The sequence below is a fragment of the Rhincodon typus genome, chromosome 5 (assembly GCF_021869965.1).
Source record: "Rhincodon typus isolate 14 chromosome 5, sRhiTyp1.1, whole genome shotgun sequence".
Lineage (NCBI taxonomy): Eukaryota > Metazoa > Chordata > Chondrichthyes > Orectolobiformes > Rhincodontidae > Rhincodon > Rhincodon typus.
In genome coordinates this window covers 22,741,599-22,760,414 of record NC_063336.1, presented here as the reverse complement: position 1 = coordinate 22,760,414, position 18,816 = coordinate 22,741,599, and the positions used below count along the sequence as shown (strand labels likewise).

The 18,816-nt window shown below is 42.0% G+C and overlaps 1 protein-coding gene across 1 annotated transcript in view; it reads right to left on the bottom strand.

The window, feature by feature from the left end:
- scml4 (Scm polycomb group protein like 4) overlaps positions 1 to 18,816 on the bottom strand; it is a 111,758-nt gene that overhangs the window by 35,603 nt on the left and 57,339 nt on the right. Inside the window, exon 4 of the mRNA XM_048596698.1 lies at positions 7,333 to 7,533. Within this exon, the coding sequence (XP_048452655.1) occupies positions 7,333 to 7,533 (201 nt within the window). The remainder of the gene's footprint in view (positions 1 to 7,332; positions 7,534 to 18,816) is intronic.

The following is an 18,816-nucleotide window of genomic DNA, read 5'->3' as shown; positions in this document are numbered from 1 at the left end:
CTCGTCCCTGCCTCCCTAACCTGTTCTTCCTCCCACCTATCCCCTCCTCCCACCTCAAGCCGCACCTCCATCTCCTACCGACCAACCTCATCCCGCCCCCTTGACCTGTCCGTCCTCCCTGGACTGACCTATCCCCTTCCTAACTCCCTACCTACACTCACCTTTCCTGGCCCCATCCCCGCCTCTTCGACCTGTTTGTTTCCTCTCCACCTATCCTCTCCTCTATCCCTCTTCTATCCGCCTCCCACTCTCTCCCTATTTATTTCAAAACCCCCTTCCCCTCCCCCTTTTCTGATGAAGGGTCTGGGCCCGAAACGTCAGCCTCTCTGCTCCTATGATGCTGCTTGGCCTGCTGTGTTCATCCAGCCCTGCACCTTGTTGTCTCGGATTCTCCAGCATCTGCAGTTCCTACTATCTCTGATTCATCTTTGGACTGCATTGCCTTTTTTAAAAATTATTTTGTGCGATGTGAGTGTTGCTGGTAAGGCCAGTATTTTGTGGTCTGTCCCTAATTACCTTGAACATGGTGGCTTTAGGCCATTTGCTGTAGGTCTAAAACATAGGAACGTTGGAGCAGAGTAGGCTATTGAGCATGCTCTGCCACTCCCCCACACCATCCCTACGTCCATTTACATCCTTGACAGATTTCAAAATACCAATCTTACACTGAACATGCTCAATGACTGAGCTTTCACTGCCCTATAGGGTAGAAGATTCCAAAGGTCCAAAACCCTCTGAGTAAAAAAACAATTCTCCGCATCTTTGTCCCAAATGACTTCCTTTTTATTTTGAAATTGTCTTCCCTGGTTAAAGACTCCCCAATAAAGGGAAACATCTTAACTGCATCTACCCTATCTATCTCTTTATGTATGTTGTAGACTTCAATGAGATCACCTCTTATAAGAAGTCACACATAGACCAGACCAGGTAAGAACAGGACATTGCCTTCCCCAAAAGATCTTTGTGCTTCTGATCGGTTTTTACAATAATCTATGATAGTTTCATGGTCACCATTACTGATAACGGATGTTCAATTCTAGATCTTTAAAAAAAATCTATTTGTAATTTAGATTTCAGCAGCTGTCATGATGGGATTTAGAGTCAGTGAGTTTGTAACAGCAGGAAAATATGTCCTTCCACACATTGGGTCCACGCTGGTCATTAAACATCCACCTATTCTAATCTCATTTTGCAGCCCTTGGCCCATAGCATTGTATGCTATGGCGTTTCAAGCACTCATCTAAATAGTTCTCAAATGTGTTACAGATTCCCACCTCTACCTTCCTTCTAGATAGTGAGTTCCAGATGCCTATAACCCTCTCGGTGAAAAAATCCTCAAATTCTCTCTAAACCTCCTGTTTCTTATCTTAAAACTGTGTTCCCCCCTGCTTATTGACCCCTCTATTAGAGCAACAAGTTTCTTCCCTATCTTCTCTGTCTAAGCCTGTCAGAACTTTGAACTCTGCTCTAAGGAAAACAACCCAAGCTTGTCCAGTCTCTCTTCAGACTTAATCACTCCAGCCCAGGCAATGTCCTACAATCTTCTCTGCATCTTCTTTAGTGCAATCATATTCTTCCTATACTATGGCAGCCAGTACTCCAGTTATGGCCTAACTAATATCATGTACAGCTCAATTGTAACCTATCTTCCCCTGTGTTCATTGTCTTGACTAATAAAGACAATTGTGCCATATGCCTTCTTATCCACCTTACCTATCTGGCTTGTTGCCTTCAATGGTATATGGACATACGTATCAAAATCCTTCTGATCCTCCGTACTTCTTAAAGCCTACCATTTGTTAGTCATCCCAAAATGCATCACATCACTCTTTTCAGGATTAAGTTCCATTTGCCACCATTCAGCCCATCTGATCAGCCTATCTACATTGTTCTGTCATTTAAAGCTTTCCTCCTTGATATTTACTACATGTCCAAATTTCATATCATAGTAAAATATAGCTCCGACAGTCATATCTAGGCCATTAATGTACACAACTAACAGCAAGGGACTCAACATCAAACCCTATTGTATGGCACTGGACACAGATTTCCAGCCACAAACAAATTCTTTGATCATCACCCTCTGCTTCATATGACTTAGCAGTTTTGGATCCAATTTGTCAAATTTCCTTGGATCTCATGGGCTCTTAGCTCCTACCCAGTCTACCATGTGAGCCCTGTACAAAAATCTTACTGAAGTTCATGTAGATCACATTAACTGCACCACTCTCATTTACACACCTGGTCACCACCTCAAAAATTCAATCAAATTTTTTAGACATGACTCTTAAGGGCAACTAGGGATGGGCGATAAATGATGGCTAGCCCACATCCCAGGATCGAATTGAAGCAAATTCTCAAACTCACTTATCACTTATTTTCCTTCCCAATTGCTTGGCTGTTAACGTTTGGTGACTCATGGACATCCAAGTCCCTTGAAATTTCACCACTGCCCATCCTCCTGCTATTTAAGAAATATTCTGTGGCTGAAATGTATTGCTCCAAGTAATAAGTATGGGGGTGGTCTGTGATTCCCTGCCACCAAGGAGAAATCTAATAAACACATGGGCCACAAACAAGAGAAGGCCACTCAGCCCTTTGAGCCTGCTCTGCCATTCAATAGGATCACGGCTGATCTGATTTTAACCTCAACTCTACCTTCCTGCTTCCCCCAATAATCTTTCATCCCTTTGGTATTGAAGAATCTGTCAACCTCAGCGTGAAAAATATTTAAAGATTCTCCATCCACTGCCTTTTGAGGAAGGAATTGCAAAGACTCACAGCTGTCAGAGACAGAAAAAATATTGCCCATGTCTGTCTTAAATAGCTAACCCCTCATTTTTAAACTATGCCCCTCGTTCTAGATTCTCCCAGAAGAGGAAAACCAGATTAAATGCCAATCAGATAGTTAGGGGCTGAACCAGTGCACTTGTTGGACTTCCACGGACCACAATGTTGATGTTTCTCATCGCCAGAAGCTGCAAGCTAATCAGAGACCAGAAACTACTGTGCATGAGAGCTAGTTGTTAGAGGCCTAGGCTTCAGGGCTGCAACAGTGAGAAGTGGCCACCCCTTTGCCCCCTATTCCTGTCTATAACTGGCCAGCTTGGCACTCCCCTAACTTGAGTGGCAGGTCATCCTGGTTTCCCTGTTAGGAAACCAGTCACTTTTCTTGCCCACCACAAAGGTAATTAGAACTGAGGTGCAGAGAAATTTCTTCTTCCAAAGAATGGTGTGTCCGTGGAATTCGCTACCACAGAAAATAGTCGAGGCCAAAGGTTTCAAGAAGGAGTTGGATATAACACTTGGGGCTAAAGGGATCGCGTTATATGGGGGAGCGACGGAACAGGGTACTGAGATGGATGATCAGCCATGGCCATAATAAATGTGTAGCAGACTCAAAGGGCTGGATGGCCTACTCCTGATCCTAATTTCTATCAAAGGCTGGTGGTGAGTTGAGGCCCTTAAGCAGCAACTTAAGGACCATAACTTGTGTCGAGCATTCAATTGCTGAGGTAGTGAGGAGGAATAAAATGTCTGTCCAACACAAACTCACCCAATTAAAAAGAGATAGTAGGACCTGCCGACGTTGGAGTCTGAGATCACAAGGTGTAGAGCTGGATGAAGAGTCTTCAGAAGGGTCCAGAACTGAAACGTTAGCTTTCCTGCTCCTCTGATGCTGCCTGGCGTGCAGTGTTCATCCAGCTCTACACCTTGTTATCCCAATTAATAAGCTGTTTTTGCCACCTTTTTCACCACTTCCAGAGAGGGGATACTCATGCCTTTTGTTTCTGCATTTCCTACCAAAGAAAATAACATCACATCTCTCTACACGTATTCCATCTGCCATTTTCTTCCCCATTTTCTTAGTCCCTTCAAATCCCCTTGAAGCATTTTTGCATTCTCCTCACAACTTACACTTCCATCTAGTTTTGTGTCATTTACAACCTTTAAAATAATACATTTCACAGCCATATCTGAAACATTGATAAGACAATGCATACATAACAAACATAATAAGCTCTTTTCAGTAAATTAATAACTAGTAATTGATAATAAAGGTGAAAAATTAAAATTGCTATGTTTGTTCACTTCCATTTCATTACTTATTGAACTGTAATGATCAAACTAAGCTTCTAAAGTGTTTTTATGTGGATGGCATTACTGTTTGAGAATAGTTTCACAAACTGCCACTAGATAGAGCTCTATGTGCATGTTTTCAATGGAACCACATATTAGTCAAATACCATTTTAATGGCTTAGATTCTGTGGTCAATGGTGAAGGAATGGTGTTTGCCACTGATCTCAAAGAAAGCTGCCCACAAGGATTTGGTGGCCTCAGTGATTCATTTTCCTCTTTACAACATCGATTTCATTTCAGCACCAGCTATAGGAGTCCAACAGCAAAGAGAATGAACAATCGGATTGCAGAATTCTTTAGACAGTAAACCAGGAATTGAAAAAAAAGAAATGATTATTCATTTGTTTTAATATTTTTATGGAGAGAGTGAAACAAAATCAGCACATATGGATGGAAAGCTGGAATGGGAGTAGGCCATTCAGCCCCTTGAGCCTGTTCCACCATTCAGTAAGAGCATGGCTGATCTGTGGCCTAACTCCATATACCTGTCTCTGGCACCTTTGCTTAACAAAAATTAATATATCTCGGATTTAAAATTATCAACTGATCTAGCATCCACTGCTGTTTGTGGAAGACAGTTCCAAACTTCTGCCACCCTTTGTGTGTAAAAGTGCTTCCTAACATCTCCCCTGAACCACCTGGCCCTAATTCTCAGACTAGGCCCCCTAGTTCTAGAATCCTCAATCAATGGAAATAATTTATCTTTATCTACCCTGTCTTTTCTTCTTAATATCTTGAAGACTTCAATCAGATTATCCCTTAACCTTCTAAATTATAGAGAAAACAGGCCTAATTTATATAATCTCTCTTCCTAAATTAATCCCTGAAATCTAGGTATTATTCTTGTAAACCTACGTCGTATTCTCTCCAAGGCCAATATACCTTCTTATGGCGTGGAACCCAGATCTGCTCACAGTGTTCCAAGTGGGGACGAATCAGGGTTTTGTATAATTGCAGCATAAGTCCTGCATCTTTGTACTCCAGTCCTCTAGACATAAAGGCCAGCATTCCATTTGCTTTCTTATCTGGCATCTGTCCATGGCATTTTAAAGAGTGATGCACCTGAACCCCTAAGTGTCTTTGGACATCCATTGTATTTAACTTCATGCCATCTAGAAAGAACCCAGATCTATCCTTAATGGTCCAAAATAGAAAACCTCACACCTGCTTCTATTGAATTCCATCTGCCACAGTTTTACCCCTTTACCTAGTCTATTGATATGTCTTTATACTTTTGTACTATCATCTACACTGTCTTTACAATTGGATTAAGGTAGAGGCTGAAATATAAGCAAATGTAAAATAAAAATTCTGTCTTATTATTTTAGTAACCTGTGGAATTTTTATCATGAAATGCAGGAACGATACTCTAGATTTCTAAAATTAGTTTTTTTCAGAGAGATTGTCCAATCACAAGTGTGACTCAAAATGTGTCAAAAGCTTAGTTTAATGCTCTTCAAAAAGGCTTAACATTTTCAGTACTTACCTTGGTGAGAATAGGACATAATAAATTTGGAGTTTGAGTCAAATCAATGATTCCTGTGATTCTATGTCAAGACTGCAACATTGCACCCTGCAAAGAACAGGGTATTACTGGCAACAACTTCTGAATTTCTACATTTAACTACACGGGCAGATGGCAGAAGTTATCAGTTTCAGAGAATATTGATGATGACTGCTGACAATTTCACTGTCAGGATAACAACAAATTTTGGGTCATTTATGAATCAAAGTTGATAGAGATCACAAAGCTACCAATTTGGTGGCTGATTGCATTGGGATTACTTTGGTCATTGAAAGCTGCTTTAAGTGCTTCATTACATTAGTAAGCAGAGAAACAGTAAATAAATAGTGACGTTAAATAATAACAAAAATGCTTGCAGTAAATACTCAAATTAGTTACTATTGAGCACACAATAATTTATCTGATGCAAATCATAAGCATACCCATGACTTCTCAAATTGATTATTACAATTATGTTAAAGTTTTGAAACATGAGACAAGAAAATGGGTCATGTAAACAATCTGCACAGCATTGGACATATAACTAGCTCCCTGTTAGGACGCAATAAGTCAATACAATTCACTTGCTGAGAAAGCTGACTGGGAAGTTGAGCCCAGGATTTTGCTAATGCCCTGTTCTTGAGTTGAGCTGCAGAAGACTTTGCTGATTTGTCCTCTCTTAGCCTCTTATTTCCTGGATAACAATAGCTGGCCTTACCACACCCTGCCTTTTGCCCATGACTCATACCGAAAACAGTGACTCAATATTGGAAACCCAATTCGAGACCTACTTTCTTGTTCCATGTTTCACCGCTTTAAAATAATTGTGATAATCAATTTGAGAAGTCATGAGTTTGCATCAGTTAAATTATTGTTTGCTCAGGAGTAGCTAAACTGAGTATTTGCTGCAAGCTTTTTCTTATAACTTAAAGTTACTGTACATTTGCTGTTACCCTACTCATTAGTGTAAGGATGTGTTTAAAGCATCTTCCAATGACCAAAGTAATCCCAATGCAATCAGCCTTAAATTGGTAGCTTTGTGATCTCTATCAACCTTGATTCATAAACGATCCAGAATTTGCTGTTATCCTGACAGGGAAATTGTCTGCAGTCACCATCAATATTCTCTGAAACTGACAACTTGTATTAAATGTAGAAATTCAGAGGTTGTTTCGAGGTTTATCATTGCACAATTTCTTTGGAAATAATGTATTAGCTATTAAAATGTGCTTTTATTTTATAGCTTTCTTTCAAAAGATTGCATGCTCTACATTTGTGAATGTAATATTTTGAAGGTTTTGTTTTCATTCACAACCATTACAATCAACATTGGATTAATATCTTAGTTAATCAAATTTCTACAATATTTTGAAAATGCACTGATTATCTCCTGTTTTAAAGCACAAGTGCAGCCAGATATTGTGTGCCTACACAAATATTCTGCAAAACACTCTACTTTTATGGATAAATGATTAATTTAAAGGAACAAATAGTTTAAGGTGCAGCAACACAGATGACAAGGCGGTTGATGCTAAATGGAAACTGGCCTCTAAGCATTCCTACTAAAACCACGTAATAATGCGTCATCACTTTTAGAAGTTCAGAGCAGTTTGTTTTTTTATACTAGAACTACTTTACTTTTGCTGCTAACATGCAAAAATGATCTTGAGAATGTTTAATCCCATACCTGATATCAGCTCTCCTCCATGGCCTTGCTTCAGACACGAAAATACTGCCTTTTGCTGATAGGCACAGTCAATGCATGCTTGGACAGCCTGCTGAAGGACCATAGATGCTCTGGCAGGCCCAAAATGATCTGGTAGCTGTTGCAACTTCTTTTTATCAAGATGTGGCCCAGCACAGGCATGTTTGTTGACATATATGCAAACTGTAACGAGGAAAAATCAGCTGTGTTAAGCATGCATATCAGCTCATTGCAATACAATTAGCTCAAATAAAACTCCAAATTTTTGAAAAATTGCTTAAGAAATTATTGTTCAGCATTCCCAATAATGAACATGTCTAGCAGAATTTTCAATCTTCAGCTTCAGTCAGTGAAGTTAATACTCTGGATTCCCCTTGAGCTTGTAGGTTAGCCACATCTCAGATGTGTGGCCAAAGATTTCCTGTATTGAATTATTTGCAATAACATGTTGACAGTACTACAAAAGGGGAAATCTTCCCAAATTTGTTTTGTGTCACTGTGTTAAAAATCAGTAGTAAAGTGATGTTGGCAAAGAAAAGCAGAGTGGGTCAGTGAATGGCTAGCTGCAGTGGTACGACAGAAGGTAAGGTCCATGCAGGGAATAGTAGCAACAATAGTAGTAATGGCTATACTTTCTTCCACCCTCTTCTGTCAGGCAGAAGATATAAAAATTTAAATACACGTACAAACAGATTCAAGAACAATTTCTTCCCCACTGTTATCAGACTTTTGAACAGACATCTCAAATGTTAATTCTGATCTCTCTCTCTGCACCTTCTCTTCTACTGTAACACTGTATTCTGCACTCTGTTCTGTTACCCTGATGCATATTGTATGGTACAATCTGCCTGTAGCACATGCAAAACAACACTCTTCACTCTATCCCAGTACATGACAACAACAAATCAAATCAAACCAAATCAAAATAACATTAAAGGCTCTTTGTCTGAATGTACGAAGCATCCTGAATAATATAGGCAAACTAGTGGCACAAAGAGGGATGTTGTTTAGATTAAATCGCTGTTACAGAAATGGTTACAAGGTGACCAACTTTGGAAAATAAATGTTCCAGTGCACAACATAAGACAGGCGGAATGGCAGAGAAGGGTAGCCTGATAGTAAGGGATGACTTAAGGTTATTTATGAGAAAGAATCTTGGCTCAGAAAGATCATGAAGTAGCATCAGTATAAGTGGAGATGAGGAATAGCAGGAACCAGGAAACATTGATAGATGTTATAGGCTCCTTGCATATTTATATAAAGGTAATACTTGAGCATGGTCTTAAGATCTCTGTAGGGACCATTAACTTTTAAAGAGAACTTTGAAATGCAGTGGTTAACCAAAACAAATTAAGCTTCAAAATTTTGTTTCAGAGATAGTAGGAACTGCAGATGCTGGAGAATCTGAGATAACAAGGTATAGAGCTGGATGAACACAGCAGGCCAAGCAGCATCAGAGGAGCAGGAAGGCTGACGTTTCGGGCCTAGACCCTTCTTCAGAAATGGGGGAGGGGAAGGAGGTTCTGAAATAAATAGGGAGAGGGGGGAGGCAGATAGAAGATGGGTAGAGGAGAAGATAGGTGGAGAGGAGACAGACAGGTCAAAGAGGCAGGGATGGAGCCAGTAAAGGTGAGTGTAGGTGGGGAGGTAGGGAGGAGATAGGTCAGTCCAGGGAGGACGGATAGGTCAAGGGGGCGGGATGAGGTTAGTAGGTAGGAGATGGGGATGGGGCTTGAGGTGGGAGGAGGGGATAGGTGGGAGGAAGGACAGGTTAGGGAGGCGGGGACAAGCTGGGCTGGTTTTGGGATGCAGGAGGGGGAGGGGAGATTTTGAAGCTTTGGAAGTCCACATTGATACCATTGGGCTGCAGGGTTCCCAAGCGGAATATGAGTTGCTGTTCCTGCAACCTCCAGGTAGCATCGTTGTGGCACTGCGGGAGGCCCAGGATGGACATGTCATCTGAGGAATGGGAGGGGGAGTTGAAATGGTTCGCGACTGGGAGGTGCAGTTGTTTAGTGCGAACCGAGCGTAGGTGTTCTGCAAAGCGGTCCCCAAGCCTCCGCTTGATTTCCCCGATGTAGAGGAGGCCACAACGGGAACAGTGGATGCAGTATACCACATTAGCAGATTGTGGGAGCACAAGGCGGCGCCGATACAGTCATCAATGTAACGGAGCAAGAGGTGGGTTTAGGGCTAGTGTAGGTATGGAAGAGGGATTGTTCCACGTAACCTACAAAGAGGCAGGTGAACATCTGCTTGATGTGGAAAGTCTTCTTGGGGCCTGGGATGGGGGTGAGGGGGGAGGTGTAGGGGCAGGTGTAGCACTTCCTGCGGTTGCAGGGAAAAGTGCCGGGTGAGGTGGGGCTGGAGGGGAGTGTGGGAGTCACGGAGAGAGTGGTCCCTCCGGAAAGCAGATAAGGGTGGGGAGGGAAAAATGTTTTTGGTGGTGGGGTTGGATTGCGGATGGCGGAAGTGTCGGAGGATGATGCGTTGGATCCGGATGTTGGTGGGGTGGTACGTGAGGACGAGGGGGATTCTGTTTTGGTTGTTATTGCGGGGAGGGGGTGTGAGGGATGAGTTGCGGGAAATGCGAGAGACACGGTTGAGGGCGTTCTCGACCACTGAGGGGGGGACATTGCGGTCCTTGAAAAACAAGGACATCTGAGATGTACGGGAGTGGAATACCTCATCCTGGGAGCAGATGCGGCGGAGGCAAAGGAATTGGGAATAGGGGATGGCATTTTTGCAGGAAGGTGGGTGGGAGGAGGTATATTCTAGGTAGCAGTGGGAGTCGGTGGGCTTGAAATGGATATCGGTTTCTAGGTGGTTGCCGGAGATAGAGACAGAGAGGTCCAGGAAGGAGAGAGGGGTATTAGAGATGGTCCAGGTGAACTTAAGGTTGGGGTGGAAGGTGTTGGTGAAGTGGATGAACTGTTCGAGCTCCTCGTGGGAGCACAAGGCGGCGCCGATACAGTCATCAATGTAACGGAGCAAGAGGTGGGTTTAGGGCTAGTGTAGGTATGGAAGAGGGATTGTTCCACATAACCTACAAAGAGGCAGGCATAGAGATTTAATGTTTTCAAACAAAACAACCTTTAGAGTATGAGATAACAAGGTGTAGAGCTGGATGAACACAGCAGGCCAAGCAGCATCAGAGTAGCAGGAAAGCTGACGTTTCGGGCCGATACCCTTCTTCAGAAATGGGGGAGGGTAAGGGGGTTCTGAAATAAATAGGGAGAGAAGGGGAGGCGGATAGAAGATGGATAGAGGAGAAGATAGGTGGAGAGGAGACAGACAGGTCAAAGAGGCGGGGATGAAGCCAGTAAAGGTGAGTGTAGGTGGGGAGTTAGGGTTAAGCAGCATCAGAGGATCAAGCATTACTAACTTAACGCTATGGTATGTCAAGACTGAGTGAATAATCCAATTCCCCTTTTTACTTTAAAATAAAACAGAGAACTGCTGATGCTGATGATCTGAAACGAAAGCAGACATTTCTGGAGAAACTGAACAGGTCTGGCAGTATCTTTGGAGAGAAAGCAGAGTTAATGTTTCAAGTCCAGAAGTTCTGAAGAACGGTCACTGGACCTGAAATGTTAACTCTGCTTTTCTCTCCAGAGATGGTGCCAGACCTGCTGAGTTTCTCCAACAATTTCTGTTTTGTTTCACTTTTTATTCCCTAATTATGCCCAACAGTTTCATTAGTCCTTTTGGAATTCAAATAGATCTCTAGGATTTACTTTATATTTTCCTCAGGGATCTAGCTATTCTTTGAGGTAACATTTATCTCTGTTGTTGTTTCACCTCATTAAATGCAACTGTCTCTATTTGTTCCCAAACTGAACTGCAGACTGTGACCTTCAGTGAGTGAAACACACAGATAAATAAGAAGTGGAACTTCCCTAACCCATTGACCCACTATCCCTCAACCACACAGTCCATCTTTGCTGCAATATGGCATACTTGGGATATTCCAATCAGAAATGAAAACTAATTATCTTTTATCTTCAGAACCAAATGTTTGATTCTGGCACTGACATTACTAATTAATATCTCCAATGGAGTTAACCAGCATTTCTCCAGACTTGCTAGTTCCACCAACAAACTCCTTGGTTTCCAAAAGTGCTTTTAGTTTCTTTGATCTGAGAACTGAGTAAAGTTGACTGGATAAATGAATGAAAGGATTTAATGGGTAAACAAACAATAGAAAATAACTAAAGAAACAAATTCAAAAAGTTTGACAAAATATGTTCTATTTAAAAACAAACGTATAGCAAGACAGATCCATCCTCAGTTTATGAAGAAGTTTGGAAAGAAAAATAATACGTCAGAGAATTTGGCCTGTTTTAGAAACCAGTAAAACAAAATGTTGATAAAAACTGAAAAAAAATACCAACAAGGATGAACTAGCCAGGCATATAAAAAGAGATTGTGCACATTTTATGCATATATAACATGGAAGACAGTAGATAAAGTAAACAGTGATCTTACAAACAGAGACCGGAGAAAATATCATGGGAATGAAGAAATGGCAGAGATGTTGAACAAATAATTTCAGCTTGGTTTTGATCTCCTAGTGGTGGTGTAAATTGGATCGCAAAACACTGAGCACAGTTTTCTGCTAGAAAACAAATTTATTTCTGCAGGATTATGGTCTCAGGAAAAGGGACCAACCATTTGGAGCTGAGATGAACAGAAATTTCTTCACTGAAAGGATTGTGAGTCTTCAAATTCTCTATCCCTTTGGTTGTGAATGTAACATAATTTAATATATTTAAGGCCGAGATAGACAGATACATTTTTATTCTCTTGGGAAACCAAAGGTTATGAGGAGCAAACAGAAAGGTGAAGTTGGAGCCCAAGATCAACCAAGATCATGTTGAATGGTGCAACAGTCTCAATGTACTATATGTATTACTCTCGATCCTATTTCTTATGTTCTTACATAACATGAAGATTGTTACTTGCGCTGGCATGACTCACACCCAATAAATGCTTTACGAGAAATTTTAATTTTTTCTAGTTTTAGAGAAAAGCCAGAATTACTCTAGTTGAAGATCTGCAGATTGAGAAGAGGATTAAAATTAACCCAGACAAACTGCTACAGGGCAGGTTCAAAAAGCCTTCATTTTGGGTAAAAAATGAACAAGGCTTATGAATTTAAAGTGACAATTTCAGGAATAATAAGGGAAGTCGGGTAAAATATTTTCTTCTAAAGCTCAAAAAAGTGATAGGCAGGTAACCAGGGAAGCCCGGTATCAGTTGGCTCAAGGGAGAATTGGATGTTTTCTTGAAAAAGAGAAGGGCTTCAGCGATTTGATGAGTGATGGAAAGGTGAGGTTGACCTCACAAAAGAGAAAGGTTCATTGGTCTAATGCTGTTTTTCTGTTCCTGAGATTTCTTATTCTTATATCAGGCAGTCAAGATTGATGCACACAGGGATAATCTGTAAAGTAAACTTTGCTGCTAAGGCATGTGTAATAACACATAAACAGATAAAGGCTGTCTTGATGGTTGGCACTTTCTCTCTAAATGTTGATTTTTATTTCTGTCAGTCAAAGATTTAAGACCTAACTGGGATGAATTAATATGTTGACTAACAAAGCATTATCTAACAAACATTGGAAAACAAGTAAACATAATTAAGCAGAATTCTCCCACTTCCCAAACGACGTGTGCAATGACGAGTCCGTTGGGAAAAGATGCTGAGTTTGGAAAATTGACATTCTCAACTTTGAGTAAAAGAAGTCTGGTTATCCACCCAAGGATTGAATGGTGAAATGAGAATCTTGTTAGTGAGCAGCAAGAAGCTTATTTGCATGCATTTACAGCTCATTATTACCTGACCTTGCACTTTTCGTATGGAGTTTGCTATTTTCCAAGGGGCAGAGAGAAACTAGTCAGTGATGTGAAATTCATAGCGGGTACCTGGTAGCTCCAACTTTGCTCCTCTGGGCCTCAATCTTGTTCAGCATTCCCCAGCATCCCAGAGTAGACTGAATTGGCAGCAGGTGCCTGCACACCACCCAGCCACAGAGATTGGCATTGGACATGTACAAGCTACTCCATCTCATCATTGTATATCTCTAATCTACTTAAAATACAGGCCCTTTGGAACAGACTGGCTTTGCATTCTAGTGCTGCTTCTAGGCTACTTTGTGTGCAGAGACCCCAGAGTACCCAACACATGCATCTTGTGGACTGGAGCAGACTGCATCTCAGGTCTTTTTGCTGGCTTTCTTAATGCTCATTCATTAATAGTACAGGGAAGCTTCAGTCATATGTCTTCAACAGAGTTCCATGCAGATGAGAGAGGGGCACTGGCTCCATTCTTTGTTTTGAGGTGGTGCTCACAACACTATGTCATGTTCCTCAGTCTATCCGCAATGCAGCACCTATGTCCATTCGAGCCAGTGGGGGCTATAAGATGTCTCCCCTACATCAGGTTCCCATTTAGGTCTTGTCTGGGGATTTGTTCCAGCAGATTCTCTGCTCAAGACAAGTGGAGGACTCACTGAGGGCTGTGTGTGGCTGATAAGAATCCAGAGGAGCTGCAGTGTTGTGCTGAGTAGGACAATGAGGATGTTGTTCACCATCCTACAGCACTGCAGCGTCAGCCACAACAACCCAGACTCTCATTCAATGAGGTCATCTTTCACTGAGGGGAAATGTTTTGATGCTGCAGAGGCCAGAATCCCCTGTGTAACCTCAACCACAAGTGCAGCGTACCGCTTTGAACTTCTTTGTGCTTTTCCTGTTGTTTAATAAAATATTAAGGTTACAAACTGATGGAAATGTTCACAAGATCTGATGCTTCCTCGTTCAGCTATGAGGCCAGGGTGAGGGCATTATCAAAGGGATAACTATCACTGAGACAAGGCCAGAATATGGTGTGTTATTGATGATGGAAAAGCTTCCTTTCTAGTCACTGCAGATACAATGATTGTCTCACACACATAGCTGATGATGGAAAGCGAGCATATCTTTAAAAATGCGATGACATATTTACAATGAAGCTTCACCTATGTGTCTTGAGAAGGTTTCATTTTCCTTTCTGACCAGTTCTATCAAGGCGTAGTCCCAGGATTGACAGCTCTGGATGGAAGGGTCCTGTCCTAGAGTGGAGCCTGTTGGTCTTGGAATTTTGGGCAGGTGATTCCTGGGGTGTTTGTGGCTCAAAGACCAGGGTGTGCTGCAGTCCTGCACCCTTCTCTGCTTGAACTTCCATGGGGCAGGGGGCATTGCAAGCAATGGAGGGGCTGCCCATTTCTTGAATGTCCTGAGGGGACCTGAATCTAATTCGCACTCAGTCTCAGCGCTGCCTGGCATCATGCTGTCTCCTGGAGGTAGTGCGGAGGAGGCTCACTATACTGATTCCAGAGATATGGGGCTTGTCTTATGAAATGAGATTAAGCAGTTTAGGCCTGTACTTGACTGGTTTAGAAGAATGAGAGGAGATCTAATTGAGCAATATAAGATGCTAAAGGGGATTGACAAAGTGGAGGTAGACAGGATGTTTCCTTATGTGGGGCAAAGCTAGAATGAGAGGTCATTGTTTTAGGACAAGGGATTGTAGATTTAAAACTGAGATGAGGAGAAATTACTTCTCTCAGAGGGTTGTGAAAGGAACAGTGTGAGACAGTGAGTGTAGCAGAGGGAGGATGGTGGCACTTACCTTTGCGAGTGCAGAAAGTCATTAATCTTTTTTCCTGCACTGCTGGGCATTCCTCCAGACCCTGGTGACTGCACTGGAACTTCAAAACGGGTTCTGGTACCCTGGTCTCCTCTGACCGTCCTGAGAGAAAAAAAGGACGTCTCCATCACCGGCAGCACCAGGACCTCAAGGTGCCTGGCAGCTAATTGAGGTGGCAACGTGCCTCTGTTGGGCATCTCTGGCATGATTCCTCGCACATTACAACTGTGAATGACAGCTCCTGGCTGGCAGTAATTGACTTTGGGCACAGCTGGTGTTTAAATATAGCACCAGGAGCGAAACTTCCAGAAGGTCTCAGCTATGGTGAGTACTTCTTCTGCTGGCAAATGCCAAAAAGCATGGCAGCAGCACCATAGAGGCATGGTGGCCACACCATGAGGTAAACGGCAGAGGATTTCTTGAGAAAACACACTAGAACTCAAGGAGAGATTCTCTCCTGAAATTGACACTTAGCCAATTTTTGGGAAACTTCAGTTCATTGTGTGTGGTCTGGTTATGCTTTCAACATATATGATTCTCTCCAGAAATCTCACAAACTATGTTCTGCATTTAAAAAATATTAAATAGGCAGGTTTCAATGATAGATTGCCAACTTTATTTTACTTCTTGAAGGTAGGAGTGTGCTGGTATATGTTTCTGCTGAAAAACCGTCAGTAATATCTACCTTGTGGAATTCAGAATTATGAAAGTAATACACCCTATCCCTTTATCCTCATCTGTCACCACTTTAAGAAACCTTGAGCTGGACCAAGGAATGGGGCTTCCAACCTATGGCCCTGATCCCATTACAAAAGCATGTTTCTAGAAATATTAATGAAGTTAATTCAGAAAGAATTTAATGATAGCTGGAAGGTTGTGGGAAAACAAAATATATAACCCAATGTAAACAATGCTGACATTTTTAGTCTGGCTTACTTCTTCTATCATGATTTATTCACACTCAAAGGCTTTCCAGTGAGTATATTGACTAAGCTGTGAAGCAATAAGGACTGGGGTAGTCCCAGGTTAGTCCCCCATGTGAATTCACTTAAAGGATGGTACCACAGAAAGGATTCCACAATACTTGTCACACCACTCTTGACGCATGTTTTTCTTTTGCAGTGACTATGGAAAGCCCCAAACATTTGTACAATAACTACAATATCCAGAAAAGAAACAGCTGAGCAGATAGTAGTGAATAGTCCCATTAAATAACACTTTTGGGGTGTCCTTCCTAGTGCCTGTCTGTGTTCAACTGTGAGTGATTAGGGCAGTATTAGATATTAAGCTCCACAGTAGGGATGCTTCCATCATATCGGCATTACACACTGATCGATGTCGTACTTTCCCTTGTCTACCTATTTCCAGGAAGTGTTCACACTGCACTCATGTCCTTACCAAGGAGGTGTACAGGACACTGAAGAGAGAGTTCATTTAGACCATTCTGAGACCTTAAAAGGCACTGCTACCGATCCAAATTTTATCTCGTGCGTCTTGAGAGAGAGTAAGAAATGGAGGGATAACTGAAATTTCTTTTTGAAAAAGGATTAAAAGTAACATAAGAATACTTTCTGTTTAAAAAATATGCACCTGCTACCCTGATACCATCAATGTGGGTGGACTGCAAAATCTGTAGCAATCATCTAAGCTTCATTACTGACAACATGGCGTATGTTGACACAGTTGTTAACCTCAGCACCACATCCTGAACTTGACGGGGAGTCTGCGCTAGCTAAATAAGAATGCAATAAACACCTGTTCACCTAAAGACATGCTCTAGAAAGACTCCCCACAATTAACTTTACTCTGAAAGTTCATATGTGTAAAATAAGTAAAATTACATGTGTAAATAAATAAAACACTTGAATTGCTATAGTAAGTTTCACAATTGCATGTCATCCAAAAGCACTATTCAAATAATGAACAAATTTTCAACTGTAGTCACTGTCATAATGTACGATGCACAGCAGTCAATTTGCGATGTCCCCAGTGTGTTAATGACCGGGGGTAGTCTGTTTTTCTAGTATTGATTGAGAGATAAGTATTGACTTATTTGGGGCTATAATTCCTCTGATGTTCTTCATAATAGTGTCATGGGATCTTTTATGTCTACCCAAGAAGGCAGCTCAATGTCTCAGCCAGTAGATGCCAAATCTACATATCGACATGTGTGTGTGTGTGTGTGTCTGTCTGTCTGTCTGTGTGTGTGAGTCTCTGTGTGTGTGTCTGTTTTGTGCATGTCCGCGTGTGCGTGTGGGTGTACGTGTGTATGTGCATGTGCGTATGTCTATGTGTGCGTGCACATGTGTATGTCTGTGTGCACGTGTGTGTGTCTGTGTGCGCGTGTATATGCGGATGTGTGTGTGTGCACGCGCGCGCGTGTGTGTGTGTGAGATCAATTTCTCTTATCAAATGCAGTCTTTGACATTTTTCCTCTTTTATAAATTTAAGTATATAGCATGACGGATGCTTCCCAAAATTGAGAGGTAAATAGATAGACAGTCAAATAAGGATAGCAGATGGGCTAACAAACATAGATTATTAGATCTTTACAAAAGTAGATTTGTCAACCAGCATAGTAAAATCTCTCACATTAATGATGTAAAATTGTGATTTGACCCATGAAGTTCCTTTCTTCCAATATAACTTTGTAAATGAGTCTCTCTCCTAATACACAAACACATTCCATTCCATACTGCTGCTATTACTGCCTGTTTTTGAAAATAACACTGACTCTTCTATCCTTGAAAACTATGAGGGTTCTCTGAGCAGGTTGATTAGAACATTGCTCCTTGAAAACTACTGCCCCATTTTTAAGAAATCGCAAGAACTGCAGATGCTGGAGTCAGAGATAACACAGTATGGAGCTGGAGGAACACAGCAGGCCAGGCAGCATCAGAGGAGCAGGAAAGCTGATGTTTCGGGTCGGAACCCTTCTTCAGAAATGGGGAGGGGGAGGGGAGCTCAGAAATAAATAGAGAGAGGAGGATGGATCTGGGGAAGGTAGGTGGGATGGTGATAGGTGAGTGCAGGTAGGGAGTGGTGGCGATTGGTCAGTGAGGTAGTAAAATCATTGGTTAAGGTTGCGGATCCTGCACAGGATGAAAAACAGAAAGGATCCTTTGCAGGTCTGGGAGAGGGAGGCTCTGAACTAGGGTAAAGTTGATTGTAGTGCCAGAAGATGTCAGCGCATTGCTGAGAGTGTGTGCTTGAGGATCTATAGAGAAAACTGTTTTTGGAGGTTCTGGATGTTGTGCATGTAGAGGTTGTCGTGGTCAGGGCCAAATTGGGATGGCCTGAATGTAGATTGGAGCCCATTGGGGATGATCTTTTCCATAGAGAAAGGAGATGTGGCTATTGTACCTCAAACCAGGTACTAAACCAATCCCCACCACTCCCTACATGCACTCACCTATCACCGTCCCACATACCGTCCCCAGCCCCACCACTCCTCTCTCTATTTATTTCGGAGCTCCCTCCCCCTCCCCATTTTTGAAGAAGGGTCCCGACCCGAAACATCAGCTTTCCTGCTCCTCTGATGCTGCCTGGCCTGCTGTGTTCCTCCAGCTCCATACTGTGTCAGCCCCATTTTTAAACTGCCTTTGCTCTCCAAATTATTTTGAAAAGTTGTCACCTCTAAATTTCATGCTTATCTCTCCTGCAACTTGCTGTTTGAATCTTGTTAATCAGGTTTCTGCCCCTCTCACATTTCTGAACATCATAAATGACATTCTCTGACTTCCTCTCTGTAACCTTTGACATAGTTGTTTAGATAT